This window comes from Lontra canadensis, unplaced genomic scaffold (genome assembly GCF_010015895.1).
Source record: "Lontra canadensis isolate GAN:19392208 unplaced genomic scaffold, GSC_riverotter_1.0 scaffold2, whole genome shotgun sequence".
Classification (NCBI taxonomy): Eukaryota; Metazoa; Chordata; class Mammalia; order Carnivora; family Mustelidae; genus Lontra; species Lontra canadensis.
This window is the reverse complement of record NW_022630996.1, coordinates 63,293,319-63,319,385: the sequence shown is the minus strand read 5'-3', so window position 1 is coordinate 63,319,385 and position 26,067 is coordinate 63,293,319. Positions and strand designations below refer to the sequence as shown.

Sequence of the window (26,067 nt, the reverse complement as noted above, 5' to 3'; positions counted from 1 at the left end):
ATTCTTAAATTCCTACTCTGAATATCCGGAGTTTTTATCTTGAAAACACAACGTTGCTCTGTTTCTGTAGATTTTCTAGGATGAGTATAGGCAAAAGGACATAGTATTGAAGTGGTTATTTTGCAGTGGACAATTTGATCTTGACCTGAATAGATTGTAATGGTTTGTTTCTTATGCTTTTTTTCTCCCAAATGCATAGTTGCTGATTAATACATAAATTTGGAATTTAAGAGTTTGATTTGTGCATTAAACATTTAAGTCCCTTCGTAGTTTATAATGAAGTAGGCATGGTATTTGTTATTCAATCAAAAATAGGTACACTAACTTTAACTTCCCTTACAACTTTGAAACACTTACCTTTTATAGTTACTGTGGGTTTTTTACCCACAGTATTTTTACCTGAAACCAATGAGAATAAATAAATATATCATTCTCTGTCCAAAGTATGACTTCATTTAAATCATTGCTCTTCTTCATTTCCAGTGTGACATTTGTATGTGCAGTATTTCTGTATTTGAAGACCCAGTGGATATGCCCTGTGGACATGACTTTTGTAGAGGTTGTTGGGAGTCGTGAGTATATGTGCAGCTTAGTATTTCTTACTGCATGCTAGCACTCTGATTTGGTAATAAAATTGCTTGCTTTAGATATTTAATGATATGGATTATTCATACTGGTTTCAGAGTTGCACTGAAATATACTGCACTGATAAGGGAGAATTTTTTTCTCATTTTTACATCTTCACATTTATTCAGTAAAATCTAATTTCATAATTAATATTCTTTAGCTTAATGGAAGGTACTTTTGGAACAAAGCAGGTATATGGAAATAAGTTTTCTTAGTATTTAATTTACATTACATTTAATGTAATGTACATGCAAGCCTACACCTAAGTATCAAGAATAAGGGTTTTTTTATATTCTAAGAATTTGAAAGCATTTGTTTTATGCTTTCTCTAAATTTTTTGTAACAAGCAAATAAATAGCCTTTGAAATCTATAAGAATATGTATGTTTAAAATTCCTTCTCAATCAGTTCAAAGGTTGATGTCTCTTCTAGACATGGTTGAGTACAAATGAGAAATTTATTTTGTTTCTCATGTTTGTCTCTGGTGTCCTTCCCATTATCTTGCCAAGGTTTATATTCTCATACCATCCATTAACTTTGCTCTAATGTTGCACTTTTCAAGAGAGGTTTACAAATAAAGGAGAAGATCTATGTAGTTAATGAGCGATACAGTATCGTGTTATCTCTGGAGCACATAAATCCACTGACTAATGACCTAAGCAAAGCATGTCATTAGTAATTAAGGAAATCTGATTTCAAACTATTCTTTTTCATGGAGTACCAGGTACCAAGTGTAGGGAGCTGGGGAATACTGTGTTGGGTGAGAGAACAAGAACCTGAGCAAATTTTCTGTTGTCCTAAACATATAATAACTGACTTATAATAAGCTACATATTTGAAATAAATAATAAGCCTTGACATACATACACACCCAAGAAACATTACCACAATCAAAAATTATCCCAAAAGTTTCCTTATTTATCCTTAAAATCCTTCCCACACTTCTCTCTCTGCCTCCCTCACCCTCCCACCGTTTCCTCCCTCCAATTTTTTAGACAACCACTCATCTTTCTATCATTCTGGTTCATTTTGAGTATATCCTAAACCAGGATATAGGGGAAGATTTCATTTGGAGGGGGGAAATATTACTGCTTCTTAAAAAATCAGAATAAATGAGAGTATCTGGTCATTCTTTTTAAAACATAGACTAGACTTTACTCTGAATCTCATTAGATAAGATCATATCTGTACAGCTGATACAGGTAAACTGATTGCCAAGGGTCAGGTTTACAATCCAAAGCTAACTCTGACCTAGTTGTAGTTGCAGAAAATGTTCCACAGATATATACTTTATTTAGCTTAAAATTGTTAACTCTGTTGTATTAGGGAGTATTTTCTGGGTTCTACCAAGTTTGCTACTGTTGACGATGGTTTCTGTGTGAAAACTGAGCCTCCCCAAAGGATTTACTTGAAGTTTTTTGAACTTCCATTTACCTCCCTCACCAAACTTATGTCCCAGGAACCATCTCCCATACTGATCACAGGCTAGCCATGAGAAGTTTATGGTAAGATTTGAATTTGAAAGCTCTAATGATTATTTTCTGTATTACTTTATCAATCTACCTAGGATTCCCCTTTCATCATCCTGCTAGTAGTTCTTGTCAAATCAAGCAGCAGGAAAACAAATTCCAGGTTGGGTGATTTATACATTAAACCATTTTTAAATTAATTGCAGTGCTTTCATAGGCCTATAGAAAAGAAACTTACTTGTTTAAGAAGCAGGCAAAAAATTTTAAAGGTCCTTAGATAATTCAGAAACTCTCAGTTTACTCTTCCTTACTTCATAATGTCATCAATGCAGCCAGATGCTTTGAAGCATCTACTCTAAGCGCTTAAATGAAACGGAAATTACTGTTTTCTACCCAGCCTAGATTATCCTTCCTGCTACTTATTAGTTGTTGATTTAGGTAAATGGTAACCTCGCTGTGCCTCAATTTCCTTATCTCTAAAATGGTGATAATAGTAAGTACATCATAGAGTTATTGTGAGTTTACTGTTAAATGGCTTAATATATGAAAAATGCTTAAAACGAACAGGGCTGGCACATAGTTACTACTCAATAAATGGTAGTTATTATCCTCTTTCTAAGGATGACTGACCTTACAAGATAAAAACATAAGTAAAGTCTGCCCTAGATTTCTGCCAACTTTTTTCCTTGATATGATAAGCTCACTTAATTCAGTTTCCAAGAAAGTCTACTATAAACCCAAGTCCAGGAAATCATTATTTGTGGTTACTGTTTCAAATCAAAATAGTTTTCCATGATAAATGCAGGTAGGTCTACTTGTAGCTTGAACAATTTCCTAAGTGCTTTTCCTTGAGACAGCCACCATGCTTTGTTTGCTATGCAGCAGCAGAAGTTCATTATGTTTACTTCCCATTTCTTTTCACAAAATGCCCAAAAGATGTGTACTTGTGAGTTAAGATTTAATAAAGTAAATAATCAATAAAATGTATTAGTAATTAACCAATAATTCATAATTTGTATTACTCTATCAATATTCTATCAAGGGTATTAAATGAAACTGGCTTTTTTTTTTCTTTCACTGCAAGTGAAGCAGTGAAGAATATATATAGTTTTAACACCATTGCCATGATTCATGCTAAGGTACTAGCAGGTTTTTATTTATTTATTTACTTACTTGCTTATTTATTTAAAAAAATAAAACAGTTTTAATACCATTATGAAAATAGTTTTGACCTCATAAACCCCCTGAAAAGTCTCAGGTCCACAGATCATACTGTGAGAACAGCTCTGTAGTATTTCCCCTGAACACTTTATCCATCTTTATTTCTGCCAAGTTGTTTTTCTCGATACAGAATAATGCAGGTAATTTTTACTGGTAGCTAAGGTACAGAATGCCCTTCTATTGGGACATGTCAGAGTTTTGTGAAGTGTGTGTGGTTTTTGAATCATACTGAAAAACAGAGGGTAAGGTTTTAAACATGTTGAATTTTAAATGCACATGAGATTTAAACAAAAGTACTATGTGTGGTCAAGATCTGTAGCTAAGGAGGGAGAGCTGGGCTTTAAATTTCAGAGTCATTAGCATATAGGTGGTAGTTTAAGTTGGGAGAATTTAGATCACCCAGGAAGACTGAATGAAATGAGAAGGGAAACGTTTTGGCATGAAAATCCTAGAGAACAGTAAAATGTAAATGATCAGGAGAGTGAAAAGCACTAGTGAAAAAGTTGAGTAAGGAGCAACCAAAGGTAAAAAGAATGCCAGGGGGAAAAATAAGTCCTAGAAGCCAGAGAAAAGAGAGAATCTGAAAGAAGGAACTATTTACTAGTATCTGATGCTCCAGAGAAGTCAGACCAGAAAAAAACTGAGATGTCTTGAATCCTTGAGCTAATGGGTAGTCTTAAGGGCCTGTTGAGAGCTGGCCATTCAGTTTAGAGGTGATAAAAGCCAGAGTGTTGCTGGTTGAGAAGTGAATGGGATAGAGTTGAGGAATGACAAATCATTAAACTATTTCATCAAGAAACTGATGGGAAAGGAAAGGGGAGCTAAAAAGATCATTTAATTGAGAAATGTTTGAGCGTAGGAAAAAACTTGAGCGTATTGATTGTGCCGAAGACCCGTGAGGGAGACAGAAAGACAGAGACAGAGAGGAAAGGTTTCTGGATTGTGCAAATTCTGGAGCTGTCTAGAGTATTTACAGATTAGTTTGGGGGATATAGGAGGAAGCCCTCTTTCACTGAAGTGAATAGTGAGAGGAAGGCAAAGATAGCTAAAGATATGGGTAGGTTCAGGGTGTGGTAGGGAGGATGTTAGAGAGGGCTCTGTTTTCTTTGAAGTGCCAGGATGGTACTGTGGGAGAAGGTGGAAATGGACCAGAGAGAGCAGATCTGATGAAGTCTCAGTTAGCTTGATTTTTTTTTTTTTTTTTTTGAGTGCAGTTGAATTAAGACACTGAGAGAACCAAAAGGAAAATACTGCAGGCAGAATAGTCAAACTGTTGACGGTGATCACTAGAGAACGGAGACTTAGTTCCCTGGTTTTCCATATATTTCCTCTAGGTTTAAGTGTTAAATCACACTTCAAAAGCTAATTTGTTTCTTGTTTTTCTATAGGGAATATTAATAATAATAAAAATAAAACCCTGCTAAAATTTATAAATTCTTATTCTGTGCCAGGCACCCAGCAGATACTCACACATTATATCATTTAATCTGTGTAACAGCCCTCAAGAGGTGCTTATTATGATCTTCATTTTACAGATAGTGAAACTGAGGGACAGAACAAGTATATAAATTGTTGAAGATCATATGACTGGTAGTGGCAGACCTGGAATTCTCTAACTCAAAACCCTGCTCCTTAACCACTTGATTCACCTTAGGCTAGATTCCTGCCACTCTCCAGGATAACTTTTCCCTCCCTTAACTAGTGTGGCTAGAGTAGGATATGCAACTTAATACTCATCTAAATGAAATATAAAAAGGTAGTCTTTTATTCAAAAAGGTATGCTATCTTCCAGTGCCACTCCCAAATCTCTTGGATTAGCCATGATTTGATTCTGTATAATTGCTCCCTTTTTTTTAAAGGTATAGAATATCGAGAATTGAATATGACCTTCCTAAACCACTCATTTCTGAAACTTGGATACTGTTTCAGATTTTTAGAGAGGATAAAGTAAAAGAAGAGCACTGTGAAAACATATATAAAAAACATAAATACAAGTATATATATTCATATATGTGTGTATAAGTGAATGAATGGTTAGGCGGTAGTAAGTGTTCAATAAATAATGTTTTGAATTATATAAATCAGTGCATTACAACTGATATTTCATCCTTTGTTCATTGGTATTATTTTACTTATACTCTAACAGAAAATTTAGCATAAAGAAAAAATTCATGGAATTTGCAAATAAATTATATTCTTCCCTTTTTTCTATCAATTGATAATTTTAATAGGTTTTTGAATCTGAAAATTCAAGAGGGTGAAGCTCACAACATTTTCTGCCCTGCATATGATTGCTTCCAACTTGTGCCTGTGGATATCATAGAAAGTGTAGTTTCTAAGGAGATGGACAAACGATATCTACAGTTTGATATTAAGGTATGCTGCCAGTTATCCGATTTCATTTTCATTTTATGAAACCTGCATAACAGATTTTATTTAATTTTTTTGTTTTATTTTTAAAAACACATAAAATAATGGACTCTGATTTTGTCTCCCAGAAAAACTGCATGAAGGAATGGTGGCATTAATTAAAGTTTTAAGCAAAAGCATTTTTTTAAAAGATTTTATTTATTTGAGAGAAAAAGAGAGAACACGTTTGCAAAAGCAAGAGGAGGGGCAGAGGGAGAGGGAGAAGCAGATTCCCCACTGAGGAGGGCCCCCCAACACCATGACTCAAGCCCAAGACATAGATACTTAACTGATTGAGCCAGTCAGGCGCCCCCCCCTTTTTTAAGAGCAGTTTTATTTATTTATTTATTTATTATTTGTTTGTTTGTTTTAGAGAACGCATGTACATGTACATGTGAGTAGGGAGAGGGGCAGAGAAAGAGGGAGAGAGAATCCCAAGCAGGTTCCACGCTCAGCACAGAGCCCAACATGGGGCTTGATCTCACAACTCTGAGATCATGACCTGAGCCAAAACCAAGATTTGGGCACTTAGAACTGACTGACTACCCATGCACCCTAAAGCATTATTTTATAGTTATGATAGATAAAATTAAAGTAAAAAATTGTAGTAGTAATTTACCAAACAACAAACAAACTTATTCAAAACTATTTACTCATTTGCCTGTTGGACTTTTGTAACTGATCCAGACAGTGTTCAGAGTAAATAGTACCTATTTTTCAGTTTTCCAAAAGACCTATTTTAGACTTCTAAATGTAAATATTCAGAAATAAAGATTATCAACTTGGAATGGGGTTTTTTCAAAGAATAGTTTCATATAATGAATTATAATGTTTCTTTTTTTCCCATATTTATTTTCATTTAAGAATTGTCCAGAAGTATGCAAGTTACTTTCTTGTGTGGTCTAAAAATTATATTTTGGGGGTGCCTGGGTGGCTCGGTCAGTTAAGTGTCCGACTCTTGATTTCAGCTCAGGTCATGATCTCCAAGTCATGGGATTGAGCCCAACGTCAGGCTCTGTGCACAGCGGGAAATCTGCTTAAGATTTTCTTTCTCCCTCTCCTTTTGCCCCTCCTCCCCTATAGTCATGCACACTCGCTCTTTCTTTCTAAATAAAGAAAAAAATTGTGCAAATTTTTTGTAGTCTAAACCTATGACATATGGACTTTTCAAAAAGATGTCCTGCTGTTTCATAACAAAGCATCATAATCTGGATTTTTATGTATTATTGGGGTATCATTTAGAAATTTACAGTACTAATACAACTAATACTCATATAATTATTTTCCATCAAAAAATAATTACTGTTTGGTTCTTAACTCTACCTCAGCAGCAGATTGTATGAGAAAACATTTTTAAATTATGTATTTTCTGTGTGAATAATTGCATTTTTACTTGATCATCATTACCTGGTTTTTAGATTAAAGAAAACATAAATTTAAAAAGTCACATTGTTTCTAAGGTAATTATGTCTTTTTTCCTTCTTACTAAGTTCCATACTTTTGGGTACTATTTTTAAGTATCTCTTGAAACTGATTACTCCTTGTTTTTTAGTTCCCCCTTTTTTCCCTCTAAAGTAAATTGACATGAGATATGCTCTGAGAATTAAGAGTTAAAATATTTCTGTTGTGTTTTATTATTGCTATTTCAACAGGCCTTCGTTGAAAATAATCCTGCCATTAAATGGTGTCCTACTCCAGGTTGTGAAAGAGCAGTCAGACTTACAAAACAAGGGTCAAATACATCTGGGTCTGATACACTCAGCTTTCCCTTGCTCAGAGCTCCTGCTGTGGACTGTGGAAAAGGACACCTCTTCTGCTGGTCAGTATAAGAGAAGTTGGAATCAGCCTAATCCCCTTTCTAACAGCTTTTAAAGAGACTTTTAAACAGAATTAGGTCTTTAGAGTGTAGTATATTTGATATCATTCTTATTAATTTAAAAAATGTGTGATGTGATGAATAGTCATAATTTATATTTATTTTGTGCTTGATGTGTACCAAGCATTATGCCAGATATTTTCATATATTGAATTCTCCTGATAGTGCTATGAGTTCATTATTGTTATTACACCCATTTTACAGATAAAGAAACTCAGGCATAGAGAAGTTGCCCAGGGATATGCAGCTAAGAAATGGCAGACATGGGATTAGAACCAAGCTCTGATTCTAGAACCCATGCACTTAAACTCTAGTAACAAATTGCTGAGAATAGACTAGAACATGTTTAGAACTTAAATTTTTTCTTAAAATTGAAGACTCTAGCAGTGATTCTTTTTTTTTTTTTAAGATTTTATTTATTTATCTGACAGAGAGAGATCACAAATAGGCAGAGAGAGAGGAGGAGGCTCCCTGCTGAGCAGAGAGCCCGATGCGGGGCTAGATCCCAGGTCCCTGGAATCATGACCTGAGCCCAAGGCAGAGGCTTTAACCCACTGAGCCACCCAGACGCCCAAACTCTAGCAGTGATTCTTAACCATGGATGCCTAGAATTAACTAAGACCCATTTTCCCAAATTTTCATCGTAGGCCCCAAGTTAAATTTTTGATGTACTAGGTTTTGGAGTAGGGCCCCCAAAAAGAAGCTTGTAGGTGGTTCTAATGCACAGTCCTAGTTAAGAATCAGTTTCTTTGTCTTGTGTTTTTTAACTGTATGTCTATCAGCATTCTGCTTTATTCAGAGTAGATTCAGTAATTAACTGTTGGGTTTTTTTAGGTAATTAAATGATCAGAAAAAGAATGTATTTGTTCTCCTTTTCTCTCATTTCCAGATTTATCACATATGCAAGGGTATACTTTAGATGGATATAAGACTCTACTTCCTTACTTATCAGAAACCAAAGTCACATTATAGCACTGCTATACTAAAAAGGCATAGTTGTAGAAATAATCCTATCCTGAAAGGTCTATTTCTTGCCCTCATCATCATTATCATAAGCTAAAAATATTTCTTGAATTGCCAGTCTGTGTATAGCAGTGAACTCTCTAGGTCAGGTGTCAGAAAACTACTGTTCCCACCAGTTTTTATTGGAATACAGCCATACCCATTTGTGCCAGTTTATTTTCTGTGGCTGCTTTCAGGCCATGGCAACATTATGTAGTTCCGACAGAAACCATATGGCCTACAAAACTGCCCAAATATTTACCATTTGGTTCTTTACAGAAGAAGTTTGCTAGACTCCTGTGCTAGGTGCTCGAATGAACTGACTGATGAAAGGAAAATCATATTGACTACTATGATGACTAAATCAGTCCCAGCGAGTAAAATAGCAACAGAATATTGAATAATAGGTTATATCCACGTGCCTTATAGTAATTTTTCAAAACATTTACAAGACAAATTCATAATTTTTAGTTTTACATGTTTTACTGTTTACTGATTGGTTCTTAACTCTACCTCAGTGCCTCACTAAAAGAGGTCAGGATCTAGCTCAGAAGTACAAGTGAGTGAATGAATACACATGAGCTTAATTGTTCATAAATAAATAGTCCTTAGATGAATATGAACTCACTTTACTATAACATAAGAATACTGAAGTTAAAAAATAAATAAAGGAGCTTCCTCTTTGAGATAGTGTGGAGTTTCTTCAAAAATTTAAGCTCATGTGCCCTAAGGCACCCCACTATGAATACCCCTTGCATCTAAAATGATACTAAGCAGAGGTGCCTAGGTAGCTCAGTGGGCTAAACAACTGACCTCCTCTCATGTCATGACCTCAGGGTCTTGGAATGGAGTCCTGTGTCATAGGCTCCACACTCAGTGAGGAGTCTATGTGACCAGATCTGCCATCCACACCAGCTTGTGCACTCTCTCTCCCTTATACTCTGTCTCTGTCTTGTTCTCTCAAGTAAATAAATAAAATCTTTTTTTAAAGAAATGGAAAATATAAATTAGTAAAAACACTTAGAAGTAAGGAGAAGAGAACATTTGCTAAGATCAGAGAATAATAAAGTTTTGAAGGGAAAAGAAGAACCTGTGATTAGCATTGTCTTATTAAGCCATGTGGTTTCTGTGGTCTGGCTTTACCAGTTTTTACTACAGATGAGCTTTCACTTTTTGAGTATGTCGCAAGTAATAAGTTTGGTTTGACTAAACATGACAAAACTAGTGGAAAAACCTACCAATATAGATTAAGCTCTAAAAGCTATATGAATCAACCTATAAATATATATTATCATGCTATAAATGTACATTTCTAGACCAGTGTTTGGAGAAAATATATTCACTTATTCTTTCTCACATCCCAAAATACTGGATTGGTTATAGTCAAGATTCATTGGCGACCATATACCAAGACCACAGGCCCTCTGTTGAATTTTATCCTGGTTCAGGGGACCTGTGAATGGCCACATGGATTCAGGATCACAGTTGGTAATTATTTACTCTTTCTCCTATTCGTGAGGGTGGTAGAGAGGGTAGCAAATAGAATCATTTTCTGGATGTAACAATTCCAATTCTAAATCCTATTCTAGGATTTTTACATTGCCTGCTTCACCTCTCTAGGCATTAATTTGCAGTCTCTGTTTTTACATTCTTACCTTCCTACTCTTATTCATGTAGTATAAGAGCTTTACATAAGGAGAAATTTCTAAAAATTAAAAAAAAAAAATTCTAAGAGTTCTACTGCCCTTATCTACTATTTCAAAGAGAGGCAAAATCTGCTGTATGTAAAAGGAGGCTTTATAAGAGATATCTTTATAAAATAAAGGCATATGATTCTGGGTTTTGCTTCTTTCTTTCCCCAGAAAACTCAGAAATATTCTCTAAAGATGATTACAAAAACCACAAGAAAAGGCAATAATAGCTCCTTTTTTTAAAGAGCTGTGTGTGACAGAATGAGTTGAGAGCCATCCCCAAGGGATGTGTGCCTGGATATAACTAAGCATATTTATTGATAAGAGGAAAGGTAGGAGTAGACATTTCCCTTCCCACCACAGTTTAGCCCTTTCTTTTGTAACTTGTTTTCACCCACCACTTCTTTGCCATTATTAACTGAACCTAGAATGCTTTCTCCCCCTAGCCTAATTATATTTTGTCTGATTTGACTATATTACCCCTGGACAGTGTTCATAACGTGAGCCAATGACCATCTCCCCTCTGTTTTTATTAAATAGAATATGCTACTATGTAACTTCTGTGCCCTCTGAGCAAACTCCAAGTGTTTCTTCTCTGAGGCAACTCCTTAAAGATTTGCTCTCAGGGGCACCTGGGTGGCTCAGGCATTTAAGCATTCAACTCTTGATTTTGGCCCAGGTCATGATCTCAGGGTTCTGGGATCAAGTCCCACATCAGGCTCTGCACTCTGCGCGGAGTCTGCTTGTCCCTCTCCTTCTGCCCCTCCCCCTGTTTGTACTCTCTTTCTGTCTCTAAAAAATAAATAAAATCTTTTTAAAAATATAAAATAAAATAAAGATTTGTTGTCAGAAATACTTAATACCACCCAAATTCTGATCTATGAGGAGAGGAACTCAAATTTAAGCTTAGGTATAGTGGCCATTTCCATCCTCTGTTACCTCAGAGTATCCCTAGTCCCTTCAGTCACAAGCATTGCCCCTGGAAATGGAGAAACTTAAATGGAATTCATCTCTTCTAAATCCATAGACAGTCAAATGTATTTTAGAGTTATTCAATAAAATTGACTGGCATGAATATTCTAAAAACAGTACTGTGTGGTTTTTAATGTATCAACCAGCTGTGGAACATTTATTTAGTGAACTATGCAAAGAAACCTATAAAATAGTGTCACCATCACCATGAAACAAATTGAACCCAGTAAGATTTGGATTATAGAGATAGAACCGATAAGAAATCCCAGCCATCAGGTTTCTAGTCCACTGAAGTTTCCAGTGAATCAGAATACAGTGCACAGACTTGTCAGGTATTTCGGGAAGTTTTATAAGTGAATATATATTAGTGCATTAATACTATCATCAGCTTGTTCTGTTTTCCTCCAATATCCACAGAAAGGATTTTGATAAAGTCTACTTTCCTGTTAGGATCATGAATCTTTTTTTTTTTTTTTTAAGATTTTATTTATTTTATTTGACAGACAGAGATTACAAGTAGGCAGAGAGGCAGGCAGAGAGAGAGAGGAGGAAGCAGGTTCCCTGCTGAGCAGAGAGTCTGATGCGGGGCTCGATCCCAGGACCCTGGGATCATGACCTGAGCCGAAGGCAGAGGCTTTAACCCACTGAGCCACCCAGGTGCCCCAGGATCATGAATCTTGATTGAGTTAAAGCATAGTTTCGTGCTTCATCTCCCCCACAGAATTCACAGACAGTGGACTCTTTAGGAGTCCTCTGGGCAAAATAAATGTTGTTGTTCTTTGTGGGCCCCAACAGTTGAGTCTCATCTTGTCTTGTAAAATTAGAATCTCAGTTCCTTAGCTTAATAGCTCTGGTTCTGGAAAACAATGTTTCCAGACTGGCAATATTTAACCATTTGTGTATCAGAGTCCTGCCAACAAGCAGAACTTATTCCCCTACTTGTCCTAGGCCCAGAAATGAAACATGATATTAATTTGATAGAAACTGATCATAAGACCCTGTTTAAATATCATGTCTACTCTATACAAAGTATCATGCTCACCTAAATAAATACTGTTGAAAGTTCAATTGTATCAAGTTTCAGGGGAGCAGGTGATTGACATTAATTGAAGACACAGGGCCTACATTTGAGACTTAACTGCCACTAACTAGCTGTGTGACTTGATGATAAACAAGCATCCTCCCTTATAATACAGTAATATAGTTGAAGCCTTTGTAACTGATGCAGTGAGCACAAAATGTACTACTTCCAAAGCCAAACTATTTGAATTCAAATCTCAGCTCATCTGCTTGCTATCTGTGTGATCTTTAGCAGAGTACTGAGCCTCTCCATGCATGTAAAAGGGAGATAATAGTACCAATTTCAAAGAATTGTTATGTGGATTAAATGAGTTGGTGCGTGTAAGGAATTACAACATTAACTGATATTTTCAAAAATATTAGTTATTGTTTGTTTAGAGAGAAAGAAAGAGAGGTGGGGGGTGGGACAGAGAAAGGAAGAGAATCTTAAGCAGGCTTCATACCTAGTATGGAATCCAATGTGGGGCCGAGTCTCACAAACCTGAGATCATGACCTGAGCAAAATTAAGAGTTGGATGCTTAACTTACTGAGCCACCCAGGCACCCCAAAGATATTAGTTTTTTAAAATTGTAATTTTTAGTTAACTTGTTAATTAAGGAAGAAAGTCGTCTAAAGGAGAATCATAAGAATTTACTTACACAGGACGGGTCATTAATAAAGTTCTAAAATGGCAGTGAACTGAAATTGTCAACTTTTTTTTAAGAGGGAGGTGTTACCTTTAATTTTTTTTTTTTTACTGTACTAGAAACATGTAATGTGATAAAAATTGTTAAAACAGCAATCATATTACAGTGCATAAATATATCGAAGTGGCACACTGTATACTTTAAATTCACACAATGTTACATGTCAAATTTATCCCAAAAAATTTGGAAAGAAAAAAAAAACTTTTTTAAGATTTTAATTCTTTGTTAGAGAAAGAGAGCAGAAGTTGGGGGAGCAGCAGGCAGAGGGAGAGGGAGAAGCAGGCTCCCTGTTGAGCAGAGAGCCCGATGTGGGGCTCAATCTCAGGACTCTGGAATCATGACCTGAGCCAAAAGGCAGCCAAAGGCAAACACTAAACTGACTGAGCTACTCAGGCACCCCAAGAAATAATTTTTTTAATTAAAAGCTTGCATAAATGAAGTGTTTTGATCATGTTTTCAAAATATTTTATAACATTTTATAATAAATTTTCCCCACCTACTTGTTTTTTTAATCCACTTAATTAACATATAATATATTATTAGTTTCAAAGATAGAAGGAAGTCAGTAATGGTTCAGTCTTACATAATACCCAGGGTTCGTTACATCATGTGCCCTCTTTAATGTCCATCATCCAGTTACTCCATTCCCTACACCCCTGCCCTCAGCAACCCTGTTTGTTACCTATGACTGAGAGTCTCTTATGGTTTTTCTCCCTCTCTGATTTCGTCTTGTTTTATTTTTTCCCACTTCCCTTATAATCCTGTTTTGTTTTTTAAATTCCACATCTGAGTGATAATTGCCTTTCTCTGTTTGACTTTTTTACTTAGCATAATATCCTCTAGTTCCATCACGTCGTTGTAAATGGCAAGATTTCATTTTTTTGATGGCTGAGTAGTAGTCCATTATGTATGTATGTGTATGCACATGTATGTGTGTATATACACACTACATCTTTTTTATCTATTCATCTGTTTATGGACATCTGGGCTCTTAGTTTGGCTATTGTGGACATTGCTGCTGTAAACATTGGGGTGTGGATGCCCCTTTGGATCACTATATTTGTATCTTCGGAGTAAATACCCAGTGATGCAGAAATTGTCAACTTCTTGGTGGGAATTTCCCATCAGATTATGAAACTTTAATAGAAGATTTTTCCTTTTCCAGAATCCTTTGGAGCCAATGATTGTGCATATTCACAAATTTTCAAAGAAAGAGCCTTTCTTTAATCTTTTGATATTAGTTAACCATTAGTTAACATCCTTAGTTAAGGATTTTATATTAGACAATCTTTTTTTTTTTCCTTTATAACAGAACACTTTTTCTCTTAGTGAACCCATTCTATTGGTGTGTCTAAATTTCAGTGGACTGTGTGGCAAAATTCTTCTTCCAGTTTCCTTGTTTTTAGTGACATTTTGAGGTGCAATCTCGACAAGCACCAGGTCTGTCAGAATACTTGTCACCAGTCATCTGTGTCTTAGTTAAAACTTTGTTAAGGAATTACATTCCAATCTCTTTACTACTTGTCTCAGAATAATATCTCTCCCTGCATGTGACATAATTCAGATTATCAATCACATAATGTCTGGTAGCATTGTTATTACCATACTTTAAAGTAGTTGGGCTTATTTTCCCAAATACCTTAGTTTTAAGAGGCAACCTCTAGCTCCCTTTTTAAATTTATAGTCATTGGTCTAACTTCTTTTTTATGTAAAAAGCCTCTCCTTTTTATACCCACTCTTAGCATTACATTAGAAATGGCCATCGAATTAGAACATTCAGAAGTGATCCTGCTAATTGGGCTAGCACCTAAGGAAGCAGCAGGTCTGTGTCCTCCTGTGAGGTTCTGGAAAAGAAAATCTTTTGCTGTGTAATGCAACACAGGCTCAGAGACCAAGCATACCAATAAGCAATTATGCTCTTTTGAAGAAATAGCATTTATTTTTCAGACTCCATTTGAAAAACTGGCCTTTCCTCTCCAACTGCCTCTCCCTCTGAGTATTTTCTCAGTTCTGTCAGAAAATGTCCTAACACCAGAGCCAGTCATATAGGTATTGATTCTAGTAGGTAAAAAAATATTCAATATGTTTAATCTTCAGGGGGAAAACTCTTAAAATTAATGGAAATATTTTATTTCATTGACTTTATTTGTTTTAGATACTGCAGATATAGAAGTCTGTTTTACACCAAATTTTTTTTTAATAAGTCATGAGAAATCTAGATTCTGTATTCCTACATGTATTCTCAAGCACCATATGGAAACACTATTCCTAGATCTGTGGCATATTTTTTACTCTGGTGTAAGCTAGTATATGTGCCAAATAAAATTAACAGTTATCACAGATATCCCTTCCATTTCTGAGAAGCAGAGCTTTTTTAATATGTACTAAAGCAAATGTAATATATCTACTTCCATTTTTTTAACTTCCATTTGTAATCAACTCAGTATTTTTTGAATGACTATTAAGTTACCACTGAGTTACTAAGAAACATTATAAAACAGCAGTTATGGAAAAAATTTCCCAAATGCCAGATTCAGTAATGTCAGGAATTGAAGCAAACAAATTACTGTTTCAAGATAATTGGTGTTTTTTTTTTCCAAAATATTTTAAGTATATAATTCAGTGGTATTAAGTACATTCCTAATGTGTGTAACCATTTCCTATCCGTTTACAGAACTTTTACCTCATACCAGACAGAAACTAACCATTCAGCAATGACTCCCCATCCTCCCTTAACCCCTTAGCCACTGGTAACCACAATTCTATTTTCTGTCTCTATAAATACCCTGTTCTGGGTCCCTGATGTAAGTGGAACCATATGGTATTTTTCCTTTTGTGTCTTATTACACATAGCATAATGCCTTAAGATTCATCCATGTTGTAACATAAATCAGAATTTCATTCCTTTTTATGGCCTACTAATATTCCATTGTGTGTGTATATGCCACATTTTATTTATCTGCTCATTTGTTGATGGACACATGGGTTGTTAACCATATTCTGGCTGTTGTGAATAATACTGTTTTGAACATGGGTGAGAAGGTTTTTAGTCATTGATTTCAGTTCTTTTAGGCATATCCCTAGGAGTGGAATTGATAGATCATGTAATAATTCTGTGTTTTATATTTTGAGGAACTACCAAACTGTTTTCCATAGCAACTGCATCATTTTAGATTCCTACCAGCACTGCATAAGGGTTCCAGTTTCTCCATATGTTCCCAACACTTGTCCTCCAGTTTTCTAATAGTAGCTGTTTTAATGGGTTTGAAGTAAAATTGTTAAGATTTTTTTAAGTTTTTTAAAAAATTTTTAAAAATTTTTAAAAATATTTTATTTATTAAATTATTTATTTATTTGACACAGAGAGAGGGGGAATATAAGGGAGAGAGGAACAAGTTCGGGGGGAGAGGGAGAAGCAGACTTCTACTGAGCAGAGAGCCCTACAGAGGGCTTGATCCCAGGACCCCAAAATCATGACCTGAGCCAAAGGCAGATTCTTAACCCACTGAGCCACCCAGGTACCCTGTTACATTCTTAATATAGTAAAATGTTGCTTCTTAGTTTGTAAGACTTAACTTCATCAGCAGGGTGTCTTAACAGACTTAAATTTTGCAAATATGATCTTTGTTTAAAATAACACATCATGGGACGCCTGGGTGGCTCAGTTGGTTGGACGACTGCCTTCGGCTCAGGTCATGATCCTGGAATCCCGGGATCGAGTCCCGCATCGGGCTCCCGGCTCTGCGGGGAGTCTGCTTCTCTCTCTGACCTTCTCCTCACTCATGCTCTCTCTCACTGTCTCTCTCTCAAATAAATAAATAAAAATCTTTAAAAAAAAAAAAAAAATAACACATCATGATGATGATGGAACCTACAGATTGGTTTTACTCCCCCTCAAAATGATATTTTGTTATTTACTGTAAAATTTCCTTTGTACTATAGAATATACCATCATATTGAATTAAAATAAGTAATTTGTAAATGCCTTAGTGCTTTTTAATGTTTGATTTTTATATAGCTATAGAAGAATATAAAATCAAGTTACAAATGATAAATTGATATGTTTCTTATTTAAATCTTGCCAAATTCCAGTGAAACAGAAAATTGGGATTCAGCAAACTTAAAAGTAAATTAGATTATCCTGTTACTTGGAGATTTTAAGGTGAGGTAACAAAAAGAATGTTATGTAATCAAAAGAAAGGTAGAGTAGCCATCCTTATATCACTCAAACTAAGATTTTAAACCAAAGACTGTAATAAGAGATGAAAAGGACATTATATCATAATAAAGGGGTCTATTCAACAAGAAGATCTAACAACTTTAAATATTTATGCCCTTAACTTGGGAGCAGCCAAATATATAAATCAATTAATAACAAAGAGACTCATTGATAATAATACAATAATAGTAGGGGACTTTAGCACCCCACACACAGCAGTAGACAGATCCATCTAAGCAGAAGATGAGCAAGGAAATAAGGGCTTTGAATGACACACTGGACCAGATGGACTTAACAGATATATTCAGAGCATTTCACCCTAAAGCAACAGAACGCACGTTCTTTCAAGTGCACATGGAGCACCCTCCAGAGTAGATCACATTTTGGGTCATAAATCAGGTCTCAGCCAGCACAAAAAGATTGAAATCATACTATGCCTGTTTTCAAACCACAATGCTATGAAACTTGAACTCAACCACAAGGAAAAATTTGGAAGGGCCCCAAATACATGGAGATTAAAGAACATTCCACTAAAGAATGAATGGGACAACCAGGAAATTAAAGAATTTTTTAAAAATGTGAAAGCAAATGAAAGTGAAAACACAACAGTTCAAAATATTTGGGATGCAGCAAAGGCAGCCCTAAGAGGGAAGAATATAGCAATACGGGCCTTCCTCAAGAAGTAAGAAAAGACTCAAATATACAACCTAACCTTACACCTAAAGGAGCTGGGAAAAGAACAACAAATAAAGCCTAAATGTAGCAAGAGAAGAGAAATAAGATTAAAGGAGAAATCAATGATACAGAAATTAAAAAAAAAAAAAAGTAGAACAGATCAACAAAACTAGGAGCTAATTCTTTGAAAGAATTAATAAGACTGATAAACCCTTGGCCAGACTTATCAAAAAGAAAAGAGAAAGGACCCAAATAAATAAAATTGTGAGTGAAAAAGGAGAGATCACAACCAGCGCTGCAGAAATACCAACAATATAAGAGAATAATATGAGCAATTATATGCCAATAAATTAGGCAATCCAGAAGAAATGAATACATTCCTAGAAACATAATCTACCACAACTGAAAGAGGAGTAAATAGAAAACATGAACAAACCAGCAAAGAAATTGAATCCATAATCAAAAATCTTCCAACAAACAAAAGTCCAAGGCTGGATGGCTTCCCAGGGGAATTCTACCAAACATTTAAATAAGAATTAATACCTATTCTTCTGAAGCTATTCCAAAAAATAGAAATGGAAGGAAAATTTCCAAACCCATTCTCTGAGGCCGTAATTACCTTGATCCCAAAACCAGACAAAGACCATCCTAAAAAGGAGAATTATGATCAAAATTCCTGATGAACATGGATGCAGAAATTCTCACCAAGATACTAGCTAGTATGGTCCAACAGTACATTAAAAGGACTATTCACTACAACCAAGTGGGATTTATTCCTGGGCTGCAGGGGTGGGTCAACATCCACAATCAATCAGTGTGACGTACCATAGTACTAAAAGAAAGGATAAGAACCATTTAAATCATATGACCAAAAGCATTTGACAAAGTATAGCATTCTTTCTTGAGAGGATGTAGGAAAAGAGGGAACATTGTAGGGAACCATGTAGGGAAAGAGGGAACATTCTTCAACATCATAAAAGCCATATAAGAAAGACCCACAGCAAGTATCATCCTCAGAGGGAAGAAAGAACTTTTCCCCTAAGATCAGGAACATGGGGGTGCCTGGATGGCTCAGTGGGTTAAAGCCTCTGCCTTCGGCTCAGGTCATAATCCCAGGGTCCTGGGATCGAGCCCCTCATTGGGCTGTCTGCTCGGTGGGGAGCCTGCTTCCCCCTTTCTCTCTCTGCCTGCCTCTCCGCCTACTTGTGATCTCTCTCTCTGTCAAATGAATAAATAAAATCTTTTAAAAAATTAAAAAAAAAAAAGATCAGGAACATGACAAGGATGTCCACTCTCACCACTGTTGTTCATCATCATAGTGGAAATCCTAGCCTCAGCAGTCAGACAACAAAAAGAAATAAAAGGCATCCGACAAAGATGTCAAACTTTCACTCTTCACAGACGACATGATACTTTATGTAGAAAACCCAAAAGACCCCAGAAAATTGCTAGAACTGATATAGGAATTCAGCAAAGTTGCAGGATATAAAATCAACACACAGAAGCCTCTTGTATTCCTATACACTAACAGTGAAATAGCAGGAAGAGAAACCAAGGAATCCCATTTGCAATTGCACCAAAACCATAAGATACCTAAGAATAAATCTAACCAAAGAGGCAAAGGATCTGTACTCGGAAAACTATAGAATACTCATGAAAGAAGTTGATGAAGACACACAGAAATGGAAAAACATTCCATGCCCATGGATTAGAAGAAAAAATACTGTTAAAATATCCGTGCTATCCAAAGCAGTCTATACATTCAGTGCAATCCCTATCAAAATACCACCAGCATTTTTCACAGAGCTGGAACAAACAATCCTAAAATATGTATGGAATCAGAAAAAAGACCTCGAATAGCCAAAGGAATGTTGAAAAAGCAAACCAAATCTGGTGACATCACAGTTTTGGATTTCAAGCTCTCCAACAAATGGTGTTGGGGAGATTGGATAGCCACGTGCAGAAAGATGAAAACTGGACCACTTTCTTAAAGCATACACAAAAACAAATTTAAAATGGATGAAAGACCTAAATGTGAGACAGGAATCCATTGAAATCCTAGAGGAGAATAGAGACAGCAACCTCTTTGACCTCAGCCTCAGCAACCTCTTGCTAGACACGTCTCCAAAGGCAAGGGGAACAAAAGCAAAAATAAACTATTGGGATTTCATCAGGATAAAAAGCTTTTGCACAGCAAAGTAAATAATCAACAAAACTAAAAGACAACCTACAGAATGGGAGAAGATACTTGCAAATGAAATATCAGATAAAAGACTAATATCCAAGCTCTATAAAGAATTTATTGAACTCAATACCAAAAACAAAACAAAACAAAACAAAAATGCAGTGAAGAAATGGTTAGAAGACATGAACAGACATTTCTCCAAAGAAGACATACAGATGAGCAATAAACACATGAAAAATGCTCAACATCACTCAGGGAAATACAAATCAATGAGATACCACTTCACACTAGTCAGAATGGCTAAAATTAACAACTCAGGAAATGGCAGATGTTGGTGAGAATGCAGAGAAAGGGGAACCCTCGTACAGTGTTGGTGGGAATGCAAGCTGGTACAGCCACTCTGGAAGGCAGCATGGAGGTTCCTCAAAAAGTTGAAAATAGGGGCGCTTGGGTGGCTCAGTGGATTAAGCCTCTGCCTTCGGCTCAGGTCATGATCTCAGGGTCCTGGGATCGAGTGCTGCATCGGGCTCTCTGCTCAGCAGGGAGCCTGCTTCCCCCTCTCCCTCTGCCTGCCTCTCTGTCTACTTATGATTTCTCTCTGTGTCAAATAAATAAAATCTTAAAAAAAAAAAATGTTGAAAATAGATCTACCCAAAGACCCAGCAATTGCACTGTTAGGTATTTACACAAAGGATACAAACATAGTGATCTGAAGAGGCACCTACACCCCATTGTTTATAACAACAGTGTCCACAATAGTCAAACTGGGAAGAGCCCAGATGTCCATTGACAGATGAATGGATTAAAGAAAGGTAATACATTTCTACCATGGAGTATTACTTAGCCATCAAAAAGAATGAAATCTTGCCATTTGCAACAATGTGGAAAGTAGAGGGTATTATGGTAAGGAAAATAAATCAGAGAAAGACAAATACTGTATGATTTCACTCATAATTTAAGAAACAAAAAGATGAACGTAGGGGAAGGGAAGGAAGAATAAAATAAGATAAAAACAGAAAGAGGCAAACTATAAGAGACTCTTAACTGTAGGGAACAGTGTTGCTGGAGCGGAGTGGCGGTGAGATGGCGTAACTGGAAGATGGGCATTAAAGAAGGAACTTGAAGTAATGAGCACTGGGTGTTGTAAGCAACTGAGGAATCACTAAATTCTACCCCTGAAACAAATAATACGCCATATGTTAACTAAATAGAATATAAATTTTAAAAAATTCTTTTAAAGAATGTGATGTAAAGTAGTATTTTTCAAACTTTAAAATGCAGAAGCGTCATGGGGTAAGTTTGATAACATGTAGATTCTAATTAGTCAGTCTTGATGGGCCTGCTCTTTGGCACATTTAACAAGTTCCTGAGTGGCGGCAAGGCTGCTTGCCCAGAGAACAGACATTGAGTACAAGAATTTATAGTGAAGACAGACACTAACTGACAAAAAAAATATCTTATGGCTCTTCTGGCATGCAAAAGTAAATTACAGATATTGGGTAATCTATTTTGAATGTTTTAACAATGTGTAAATGAATGTATTGATTAAAAAAACAAATTGGACCTGGTGGTATCAAGCTCTGGAATCACATTTTCAGTTCCTCTATTGAAATGCTTCTCTCCCTGGTCACTGTGCGTCAGTTTTCTTAACCTTAAAATTGGAAGAGTACTTTCCATCTGTTTTTTTCACCTTGATGTTGATAAAGAATTTTTTTTAATTGCCTCTTCTGTTTTCCTCCTTAGGGAGTGCCTTGGTGAAGCACATGAGCCTTGTGACTGCCAAACATGGAAAAATTGGCTACAAAAAATAACTGAAATGAAACCAGAAGAACGTAAGGGGACTCTTAGATAGCTATACTATATTATATTATACTATATTATATTATACTATATATATGTTCTAACAGCATTCAAAAGATAATGTGGCCCTATTACTTAAAGTCTTCATTAAGTAAGTTTTCAAGTTCATTAATGCTATAGCTCTCCAGTTTAACGTTACACCTCTAACTAACACTCTTTTGGACATCACAAGGTTTTTGCACTGGGGAATCACAGACAGGTTCCATGTTTCTAACTGACTGTTTTAAGTTAAGATAAATAGGGTAAACACAGGTCACATTGAAGCCCTTCTCCCACAACCACTGTCCTTTATCCTGGGGTGGACCAACTAGCCTTTTTGTACCTCAAGGGAAGAAATGTATAAACGGTAATGAGAGGAAGCGTCTTACTTCCCTAGAAACTTCCAGTGGATGATAAGTTAATTTCTTGGCATTGGCATTGTGTGGCTCTGTAGATTTACTACTTTAAATAGCATGTCTAACTCTTTTTACTATATATATTCTACAGAAATGCTATGAAATTGGTGTTAGTAATCCCATTTTGTAGATGAAGTAATTAATACTTAGATTGGATTGAGTGACATCAGGGACAGGGCATGTGCCTGGAAACAATGGGTTTTAATTAGCCTTTCTAATAGCAATTCCTGCATTTAACAAGTAAATATATCTGCTTTGGAATTATTTTTCACCCCCTGGAGTGTTCTGTGACAGCTGTTTTCTTCCAAGTTAATATAAAAATTATTTTCATTCTTTCCCTTTTGTATAAAGGAGTTAGTTTGCGGTATAACAAATCAGGATTAAGACTCCACTCAGTGATTCTGCACTTAATGTGAACAAAGCACATGATGATGATGCCAGCCTTCAGAAAGTACATAAACAGAAGGGAAGCCATCAGATCATTACCATATCATACAATAACTAATATAGTTGGGTAGAGGTAACAGTACAAAAACAAGAAAACTAAGTCAGATTGGAAAACAGGAGGACTAAATCCGGTTGGTCAGGGGGATGTCATAGAATCTTCCTGAAGGCAGTGAGATAGGAATTGGGTTTTAGCATACCTGCAGAGGTAGGGGTGTGGTAGGTATTCCTGTCAGCAGCTCAAGTGATGCTGGGAGAGCCTGGCTGACAGCTCTGAGACCCTACAGGCTTGTACTATATCAGGCAATATACCATTGCCCAAGAACTGGTCATTAGCATTTTATATTCACGAGATTCATTTTGTACACTGACTCAGGGTTATTCAAATCCATGAAGAATAGAATACTATGTAAACCAAAATATCAGTTTATTAATTGATAATGAAGGGGATCCCTTTCACATGATGAGAAGGCTTATGTCCCTTATCCAGAAGCAAAAGAAAATGGATAATCTTAGGATATTTTGTAGGAAGACCTGATTAAATATTCTTGCCCTGTACATTCCTTATTCAACCAACAAATATTTTTTTGAGTGCCAGCTGTGTGCTAGGAACTTCCCAAATTAAAAATACCGGTATGGATTGTTCTTGTTCCCCAGGTGCATTGTCTCTTGAATGCCAGATATAGCTTGCCATTGCTCCCCTGACACCCACACATTTTCCCTGTTCTCATATGTATGGGTCTGTGTATATGTGCGAGTTCCATAAACAGATTAATACTATTACCCTGCAACACCTTTAAACATGACAAGACCATTAGATTTTGCTTTCTTTTTTTGCTTCTGGCACCAAGAAACATCTATATTTCTATTAGATATGGTTGGCTATCGCTCACCTACATACATTTCTTTATACCTTTATATGAAGCTCAACATTAAGGTCCATGGGAGAAATTGCAAGAGATGAGGCTGAAAAGGCAGGTGTTGCCAGATTTTGAGGATTTTTGCCAAATTGTTTGCAGTTAATCTTATTAACAGAATAAGCTATCTGGTGCATTTTTTTAAGTAGGAAAGTGGCCTTGTCTGAGGATTTTTATGAAGATAACCGATGACTGGGTGGGTGAGACTGAAGGACAGAAAGATCAAAATATGGGGGTGAATTTTTAGTTTTGAGTCAAAGGATGAATGATTGGCCAATGTAGGAAATGCAGATATGAGAGTAACTTTTGGGGAAAAATCAGTTATTTGTTGTGGACATTGTGAACTTTGATGTACTTGTAGGACATATATGTGGAGTTGTGCAGTGGGATTTTAAGAATGCTTGCCTGAAGCTCAGAAGAGATGCTGAGAAAACTTAGGAATAACTTGTTGCATTTAAGTGGTCTCTGTGTTATTTATGTAACATTTATTGAGTGCTACTTTATATTAGAATATGGAAATAAGGTGCTGTCTACATTCTTGAAGTTTACATTTTAGAGATGAAGACAATGATATACAAAACTAAGAAAAAGAAGTATTACTAATGCTGTGAAAGAACAGCATGCCTATAGTATATTGTTGAGGGAGGGGAGAGATCAAAGAGAAGAAGAGTTTTCTCTCATCTTTCTCTCATCTGCCTTCTCATGAGAGGGTAAGGAAAATCATTGTGAAAGAATTGGTGCACAAGCCCCATCTTGAGAGCTGATTGATGTTCTTCACATAGACTGTAACAGGAAGGGCGTTTAGGCTTCAGGTGAAGGAGACCTGTGAAATAGCATGGCATGTTCAGGGTTGCAGATCCTGCAGTACAACCAGCACAAAGGGAAGTGCACTGTGAGATGAGACCGCATAGGCAGATGTCCCAATCAGGTGTCAGGACAGGGCAGGTTTCTCTGGGCTGCTGGGAGGTCTGACTTCATCCTGAGACACTGAAAAGCAGTTCTGAGTAGGAGAGTAAGAATTGAAGGTGCTTACTTATTCAGGTGAAAGTGTGGGTGATGAGTAGAGACTGTTGAGAGACAAGTAAGAATGTTGTTTCTTAAAAAACTTCAGAATGTCCAGGTGAGAGGATAATGAGGGTTTGAACAAGACAGGAGAAGAGAGGTATACACAGGAGAGTTAAGATGATGCAGTTAATATATTAAGTTATAAATCTCGTGTACTGACCAACTGCCTAGAGTGTTAACTCACCACCAGAAATAACTAGTACAATATATGGTTTATTAATTCTTGAGCAGAAAATGGCCATAAGTGTCCAATTTAAAATATGAGGCAAACTTTTTTTTAAGATTTTTATTTATTTATTTGACAGAGAAAGAGAGATCACAAGTAGGCAGAGAGGCAGGCAGAGAGAGAGAGGAAGCAGGCTCCCTGCTGAGCAGAGAGCCAAATGCGGGGCTTGATTCAGGGACCCTGGAACCATGACCTGAGCCAAAGGCAGAGGCTTAACTCACTGAGCCACCCAGGCGCCCTGAAGCAAACATTTTGAAATGGGTGTTTTTACTTATCTTACCATTGTAAAATTGATCATTTGTTTCATACCCATGAATAAGTTTTTACTAGGGCAAGAGAAAGAGGATGAACTGGCTAGTAAGTACAGATGATCACTAAAACTGTGACAAAATATCCTTACATATGGCCATGATCCTGATAATGAGGACAGAAGAGAAATAGAAGAACTAGAAAATGGTATATATGGTGTATACACAGTTACTTCTGGTGGCCAGAGACAGGGAGATCTCAAATGAAAAACAAGATTTCCTCAAAGAGTCCCAAATGGGGTTTTAATTCAGAAAGACAGAGGAACTTGAGAAAATTGAATAGAAGATAAGAGACTGAGAACAACTCAAAAGTTGTCTACCAAAGAAAGACCAAAGCCAAGACTACAGAGAAAGTTCCCAGTTGCTGAGAAAAACCTATGAGTTTTCTCATTGTCTTCCACACAGAAGTGTGATGATCGGCTGACTACTACTAATGGCCCCTTAAGTTTATGAAATTTAGGATGAGGCTGAAAGCAAGTAATACTAGGCCAACTGCAAGTCTTAAGCAGAACAGCATCATTAAATACATAAAAATAATATTCTAAGAAAGAAAAGTATGATTTAATGCTATATTATTTACATATTAATTTGGGTCATGGTTACATACATATTTTTGGCATAAGCATTTTCAACTGAACTTGTCAATTCATGAGATCATTTTCTACTTTATGCCTAGTTTTCCAAAGTCTTTGAATTATGAGACTCAAAATGAGTGACAAAATCTAATTAATGAGAAAAAA

The 26,067-nt window shown here is 36.1% G+C and overlaps 1 protein-coding gene across 2 annotated transcripts in view; it reads left to right on the top strand.

Moving 5' to 3' along the window:
• The window catches only part of ANKIB1 (ankyrin repeat and IBR domain containing 1), a 146,635-nt gene that overhangs the window by 95,567 nt on the left and 25,001 nt on the right, over positions 1 to 26,067 (top strand). For both annotated transcript variants that reach the window (XM_032875348.1, XM_032875339.1), the window contains exons 7-10: positions 484 to 572; positions 5,548 to 5,692; positions 7,378 to 7,544; positions 21,856 to 21,944. In XM_032875348.1, the coding sequence (XP_032731239.1) occupies positions 484 to 572; positions 5,548 to 5,692; positions 7,378 to 7,544; positions 21,856 to 21,944 (490 nt within the window). The remainder of the gene's footprint in view (positions 1 to 483; positions 573 to 5,547; positions 5,693 to 7,377; positions 7,545 to 21,855; positions 21,945 to 26,067) is intronic.